We start from the raw sequence: 7,558 nt of genomic DNA, 5'->3' as shown, positions 1-7,558 counted from the left end.
TTATACTTTTCAATTTATTTTAACCGTTTAAAAAGTATCAAGAAAGTGTATTTCTAACCCTTCCTATATATATTTAAGGATTCAAACTTAATTTTACTCATCCATAAAAAGACAAAGAGACAAGGAGAGATACTAAACTAAAGTAAACATCCACAAGCAAACGAATCATTGATTTGTCACTTTCTTTGAAGCAAGCAATGACCTTTCCTCATACTTATTTTCGCCACTTCAAAGTTCAAAGCTACCACAACCCTAGTGGAAATAAACCTCAAAAAAGGTGAAAACGAAAACTCCATGCTCACTCACACCCCGTAACTTCTTTCCCCCTCTCATCGCTTCTTTATTCTCAGTGCCATTAACTCTTCCAACTAAAAGCAAGGGGACACGTGAAACATTTATATCAATTCATATAAAATTATTTTGATTTAATAAAAAATTTCGAATCCAAATCTTGATATACAATTACATTAAATAAAAAAAATATCACCTATAATAATCTTATTTAACTTAATTAGGACGGTGTCCATGTAATTTATGAAAAAAATGAGATTATTTCTATCTTTTTGCAATAAAGTTTCATTGACCCAGAACAACTAATGGAACTGAAGACAACTAATCATTGCTCATTTCCGTCTTAAATATAACAAGAAAAAAACATATGTTTTCTTAATTTTAAATATAAAAATAGTTTAATTAATTTTATTTTATTTAATACTATTATTTTTAAAGTATCCTTCAATTAATTAAGATTTTAATTTTAATAATTTTTTTTTATTTTTAATATTAAGTTCTAATGAATTGTAAATTAAAAAAATAATTTTTAATTGAAATTGTTGTGTTTCTTTCGTATGAATGATTTTTGTTTTTCTTGTTATATTTGAGACCGGACTATTACTAAAAATCCGTTCCACCTTTCATGAATCTAAGGTTCTTTTACAGTAACATACTAACGTTATCATGCATATATACAAAAGAAGTAAAACCTTCGGAGGACCAAACACAGACACAGCACGTAACATTAGCATGTAGAGAGAGTTCACGAGTGTAACACCGCCAATTTGCAACTGGAATCGAACTACTACTACTACATGGTAAACCTCATTTGGGTTGGTGACTCTTCACGGGTGGAACCATTTCTGGTCTCTTTCTTCACCCACCAACTCCAAATCCAGTGGTCCATGCCGAACCACGTCAATCTGAACCGGGTTTCGGTTTTGTCTTTCTGCTTTTGCTTTTTCTTTTGGAATGATAATAATGTGAGAGTTCAGCTTGTTGTTGGAGTGCTGCAAAAACGGTTCTTTTTCTTTTCTTTTTCGTTTCTATTAAGCAGAAGGATCGGTCTGCTATGAGTGTTGGGCCGGGAATGGATTTGCCGATCATGCATGACAGTGATCGCTATGAGCTTGTGCGTGACATTGGTTCTGGCAACTTCGGTGTAGCCAGGCTTATGAGGGACAAGCACACCGAGGAACTTGTTGCTGTTAAGTATATTGAGAGAGGTGAAAAGGTTAGTCTTTTGAATTATCGAGCCTTTGTTTGGAAACCATAAAGTGTATATCAATCAACCAACCAATGATTGGGCTTAGCCGAAGAGACTAATCTCTCGAAACATGGCAAACCAATATTTGAATACTTGACCGAAGAGATGTTCATATTTAGTGTCTGACCATATCTCTAACATGATTGTCTTTAAAAGAAGATACTTGTAGAAAATCAAAAAATAAAAGCGCATGTCAATCAGTTTATGATTGTTTGTGAGGATGGTAGTTGGGAACTGAGTGGGTGAGTAGTTTGATTCTCAAGGGTAGTATGTTTTAGGTATTTATGATCAGCTGACTTTCCTACCAATTGTTTTTGATAGAATTTATATTTTAAGTGTATTGATTAAATTAGATTCCATTTCAAGGATCATTTGTTTTGGTTAACTAAGCTTCTTTGTAGTTGCTTTGTAGAATTCATGTTTCTGGTGGTGGTTATGTGACCTTCTCTTGCTAGCATTTCTTTTCCTGCAGTATGTCTTTCTTGTCTTTGGATGGAATTTGTGTCCTTGAGAAAATTGCCTGATGTTTTTGTTACTTTTCTGGTTACTAACACATGATGATTGAAGGGTAACTTTTGTTTGTTATGTTCTCTACTTCTCCTCAATGTAAAATTGTAGACAATGGTTGTGTTGGTAAAATTGCTATGGTAAACCTGACGGGAGAATCATGCTTATTTGTTAGCAGATAGATGAAAATGTACAAAGGGAAATTATAAATCACAGATCACTGAGGCATCCTAACATTGTCAGGTTCAAGGAGGTGTGCAAACCCCTAATGTCTGATCCTATTTCTTTCTATCTTAAAAATATTTTATTAATCGTTTTCTGATGTGACTTTAGGTTATATTGACCCCAACACATTTAGCAATTGTGATGGAATATGCTTCTGGAGGAGAGCTATTTGAGAGAATATGCAATGCAGGAAGGTTCAGTGAGGATGAGGTTCTTATCTTTTGCATTCATTCATTTGTGTAATGCTGCTGTATATGCCTTTTATGTCTGTTTTTTGTTTTATGCTGCAGGCGCGCTTCTTCTTCCAACAACTTATATCAGGGGTTAGCTATTGTCATGCAATGGTATGAATTCAGCACATGTAGTCTTTACTTTTACCAGTTATTTGCTTCCCAGAAGAAAGAAAGCATGAGATGTCTGACTTGAATTTCTATATTTGTCTTCCTTAATGAAGCAAGTATGCCATCGCGACTTGAAGTTGGAAAACACATTGTTGGATGGTAGTCCTGCTCCTCGTTTGAAGATTTGTGATTTTGGCTATTCCAAGGTATAGTTCATTCTATATATTGCTTTTTTATATGTTGAGGCCTTCAGGTATATAGTGTATCTTCAATTCTTCACTCCAGGTTGTGGCACTCAAATTTCAACTGGGCATTGTTTAGAAAGTTTATGAATTTGTAGGTTTCTCCATGTCCAAGATCAAGAAATTTTTTTATCTGTCATTTGTTGATAACGTATTAATTTGCTGATACCTATGCACCTTGATTGTCTTTTTCAGTCCTCAGTGCTACATTCACAACCAAAATCTACAGTTGGTACCCCTGCATATATTGCTCCAGAAGTTTTGCTTAAGAAGGAATATGATGGCAAGGTATGTTATAACTTCTATCACTTGGAATTCATCTAACTTCATACTTTGATAATTTAACATTAAGATGTTCTTTATTTAGCTTATGTGTTTGTATAGATTATGTTTATGTTCATAAGCTTATATAGACCATTGTTTCCATTTTGCTTATAACTTTCGGTTTAGAAGTTGGTATATGTGACCGCAATGACATGTAATTGGCTCCACTACTTTTAGACACACTACCAACTTCAGTACCAAGAGAGTTCTAGCTTTTAGGTTTCCCCTGAAAAAGTACTTATAAGGCATGCTCTGCAATGATCTGGGAGTTTTAGCCTCATCCTTCTTGTTTTGTCTAAATATGATGAATCTTAAACTTTGGTTTCCAACTGAGGTTAGCATGTTTGGCTAACTGATGGAGAAAGACCTACAAGAATGGTAAATATAATTCTTTACATGCTCAATCCGATATCAGATCAACTTGACCAAAAAATCAACTTCTCTTTCTCTCAGGATGAAAACCTAAAGAGTGGAAAATGGAAATCTTTCTCCAGTGAGAATAGTTTATTTCCTTCGTGTGTGTGTGTTGGTGGATGGGATCACCTTAAGGAAGAAAGTTAAATAAACGTAATAGACAACCATGCACCATGTTTTTGGTCAGAAATATAGCCATTACTTTACGTTCAGCTAGACTAAAAGGCTACTCCTAGTAGAAGTGGTAAAATTATTCCAAGTATTTCAGCTGGAAATATGTACTTCCTTCGGTTCAAAATAATTGTAATCCTGGGTTATTTTATTCAGATAGATCAAGAAAAAGTAATAAATAAATGAAAGAAAATAATAATTTCACTAAATTAACTTACATCATTCTTAATTCATTTCTAGATTTTATAGTTCATCAATAATATATATAAAATATAAGTAAAAAAAGTAATTAATATTATATTAAAAAATTAAAATAATAATTTTTTTTATACAACAATTATAATAGAATGGAGGAAGTATTATGTTTCATTTATGGGTAGAATGAAAGGTTATGATTACTATTATGCATGCATGGTCTAGAACTCAGCTAGCTTTTTATTTGTTACTTTATACTGATGTTGACACCCAATTATGACTCAGATTGCAGATGTGTGGTCTTGCGGGGTGACCTTATATGTCATGTTGGTGGGTGCATATCCTTTTGAGGATCCAGAGGAACCTAAAAATTTCCGCAAGACAATACATGTAACTAATGACACTTTTTTTCAACCAATGTGGTACTTTTGATTGAATTAGTTTTCCTAAATTGATGAATGTTGGTTGCAGAGGATTTTGAATGTTCAGTACTCAATTCCTGACTACGTTCACATATCTTCCGAGTGCCGTCATCTGATATCAAGGATTTTTGTCGCTGATCCTGCAAGGGTTAGTTTTTATTTCATATAATTATTTTTTGATGAAACTTATATACCTTTCAAAGTATTTATTATAAAAGTTAAAAAATTTACCATACACAACAGTTTGGTTGAATGATCCTATAAAATACATTTATAATTATATTTGAGTCCATATTTTTTTTTGTTTATAATTATGTCTAGAGGTTATTCATTCTAATCATGTGCAATTATATTACTTGCTTCTCCTTTTATTTGTGTGAAGGATGATTGCATTGACAACTAATATTGCTTTTAAAACAGAGAATAACTATTCCTGAGATCAGAAACCACGAGTGGTTTTTGAAGAACCTTCCAAGTGATCTCATGGATGGGAATACCAACAACCAGTTTGAGGAGCCTGATCAACCAATGCAAAGCATAGAAGAAATAATGCAGATAATTAAAGAGGCTACAATTCCTGCAGCTGGATCTCAGTCTCTCAACCATGATCTTACTGGTAGCTTGGATATTGATGATGACATGGATTCGGATCCTGACCTTGACTTAGATAGCAGTGGAGAAATTGTGTATGCTATGTAAGCTGGTGGAAGACCATTGAGCCCTGGGTTGCTTAGTGTTTGTGGAACATGTACAAATATACTTCACTTTCTACCAGGAAGGACTCTGATCGAATTTTCCTTATGATGGGAGAGAATTCATCCAGCATGTGTTTAAGTTGTATTTATGATCTTAAATGATTAAATGCTTCTTTTGTATAATTAATTGATAGTTATGTTATTTTTATATACCATGTGCATTGGTCTTCTTTGGCTTTCCCCCTTCCCTCATTCATGCAGTTATTTGGATGATTTAAGTATTGTGAATGGAGAAGATTTTGTTGAGAGAAGTAAAATTTTCACTTTAATAATTTTTACATCTCGAAACAAATTAGTCTCTAACTATTAGTTGGAAAGTATCCTTCTATTCTACCCACACATGAAAAAAAGTAATGTTTTTCAATCAAAAGCCTTTATAATCTACATTGACATTTAATGCAAACATTATTATGTAATTTATCAAAGTGAAACTTAAATTTTAATTGAAGAACAACATTAAAGGAATTGTATTTAAGTTTTGCTCTTTGCTTATAGAGTTTCCTTTCCCTTTTTCAAGACAACAAGTGAGAATGTGTGAAATAAAAACAGTTGATCTTAAACACATGATCTTACATGAAAACTTTGGATAATAAAATGACATTTAGGTATGAGTTTTGAATGTAAAATGCACAAACTCTCCAGTGGCTACCTTTATTCCTTTCTGAAATATGAAGATTAGCTATCTAAATTCTGCATTGATTTACCTTACCTAGATCCAGATAAGTAAAGAATAAAAGGAGCTTGTGCTGGATTTTAAGTCTGATCAATTTAATCAAATGATAAAATCATGTTTGATGTGTGCATTTATATTTTTCTAGATAAAATGTATATTTCTCCCCACGAGAAATATCCAAAGATAATGTTGTGAATTGATGGGAGAGGACAAAGAGAAGTATACCAACCAATTTGTTTTGTGCAGTGCAGCGTGGAATCATTCTCATGGGTAATCCGTGAAACCTGAGTTTCTCTCCCTCTTACCTAGGCCTTTGCCATTTTAGCTGTAGTTGTCCTGGATGAAATTGAGGCATTTATATTCAACACCTTCTATTTAGTATCTTAGCACCTCCCAAAAGACTCTACTGGACAAAAATACTGCTTTACTTGATATCCTCATTCCAGACTAACTATTCTAGAATTGCTATTTGGGAATATGGTTTTTGGTATTCCAAAATACCTATTCCGAAATAAGTTTTTAAAATGTTTATTATATTTCAGAATATAGTTTTTCATATTCCATAATAGTTATCTCAGAAGATCCTATTCCAAAACGATTACTCTAGAATAAGATATGTTTCCAGAATATGATTTTTTTATTCCGGAATAGCTATTCCAGAATGTAGTTTTTTGTATTCCGAAATAGTCATCCCGAAAACATATCCTATGCCAGAATAGTCATTTTGGAATAGGCAGTAGGACCTCCCTTTCTTTCTTCAAACTCAAACTTGTGCCACCAAGCCGTCATCCACCGTGTGCCACATTTGCACCTCCATGCCATTGTGCACCACTTTATCGTGTCAACCTAGGGTCGCCACGTGGAATAGTAGGGAACGTTCAAACAATGACATTTTTGGTGTAGTTGAAGAGAATGGCTCTATTGTTGGCGAAGATGAAGAGGGTGGAATCTACATTGGGGAGGAGGTGGTTCGTGGAGTACTAGTGACGGGCAGAGGGGAGTTTGAGCCAGTCGCAAGTGGTAGTGGTGGTGGAGCAAGGGAAGAAGGTGCAATCTTTCTTTTCGTCGTCGGCAATGGTGGGGCATGGGCGGTGCCACATTCATATTCCAAAAGATAGGGAACTTGGGCAGCATAGGGAAAAGGGAGAGATGTTAGGACTGAGGGTATTTTTGATCATTAAGACTTTTTGGGAGGTGTAGGATTGATATTAGGAGGTACAGGATATAAATGCCTAAAATCAAGTGGATAAGATAGCCTCTCCTTTCTTTTGTTTGCATGTTTGTCTAGAGTCTCTTTTGATATGAGAAAATGTTTTATTTTTGTTTTTTTATTTAGATCACATGTATTTTTCACATGAGACAATCATGTTTGAATTGAGTAGGACCGTTCTGGATGACAAAATTCCTCTTTTAATTTTTATCATAGTTGTTTTTATTTTTAATTCTTAGTTTTTTTAAATTAAAAATGTTTTCTTATTTTCTATTAATAAATGTTTGCATAAAGGATGGTGAAATATTTTTTATTGTTTTCACTATTTCTTATAAATATATTTAAAAATAATAAAGGTGGCATTTCTCAAAAGCAGAAAACGAAAATAAAAACTTTTTGTTTTCAAAACAAACAATTCCTTAAGTGGCAACAACTCATGTCAATAGATGTAGATAATTCGATATAATGATTCCTAAATTGGTATTTGAAAAATGATATATTAGCGAGTTGATGTGTAATGCATTGAATATAATTTAATG

General features: G+C 33.4%; 1 protein-coding gene across 2 annotated transcripts; it reads left to right on the top strand.

Moving 5' to 3' along the window:
- The first annotated feature begins 904 nt into the window (after positions 1–904).
- LOC100796253 (serine/threonine-protein kinase SRK2E) lies at positions 905–5,408 on the top strand. Of its 2 annotated transcripts, none has more exons than XM_041017366.1 (9): positions 905–1,507; positions 2,226–2,300; positions 2,381–2,482; positions 2,563–2,616; positions 2,727–2,819; positions 3,051–3,143; positions 4,245–4,349; positions 4,431–4,529; positions 4,802–5,345. In XM_041017366.1, the coding sequence occupies exons 1-9, from the start codon at positions 1,346–1,348 to the stop codon at positions 5,078–5,080; spliced, it is 1,062 nt and encodes a 353-aa protein (XP_040873300.1). In that variant the 5' UTR covers positions 905–1,345; the 3' UTR covers positions 5,081–5,345. The 2 variants fall into 2 exon arrangements, with proteins under 2 accessions (XP_040873300.1, XP_040873299.1); XM_041017365.1 differs by having other exon boundaries at positions 999–1,507; positions 2,223–2,300; positions 4,802–5,408.
- The last annotated feature ends 2,150 nt before the right edge of the window (positions 5,409–7,558 follow it).

This window comes from Glycine max, chromosome 7 (assembly GCF_000004515.6).
Source record: "Glycine max cultivar Williams 82 chromosome 7, Glycine_max_v4.0, whole genome shotgun sequence".
Lineage (NCBI taxonomy): Eukaryota > Viridiplantae > Streptophyta > Magnoliopsida > Fabales > Fabaceae > Glycine > Glycine max.
The sequence above is the reverse complement of the archived record's forward strand: the minus strand, read 5'-3'. Positions and strand labels throughout refer to the sequence as shown.

Bases quoted from the DNA above. Each gene is read 5' to 3' on its own strand.
- LOC100796253 (XM_041017365.1), top strand. From the start codon at position 1,346: ATGAGTGTTGGGCCGGGAATGGATTTGCCGATCATGCATGACAGTGAT. The intron at 2,820-3,050 runs GTATAGTTCATT...TGTCTTTTTCAG, and splicing joins GTGATTTTGGCTATTCCAAG to TCCTCAGTGCTACATTCACA. The intron at 4,350-4,430 runs GTAACTAATGAC...TGTTGGTTGCAG, and splicing joins ATTTCCGCAAGACAATACAT to AGGATTTTGAATGTTCAGTA.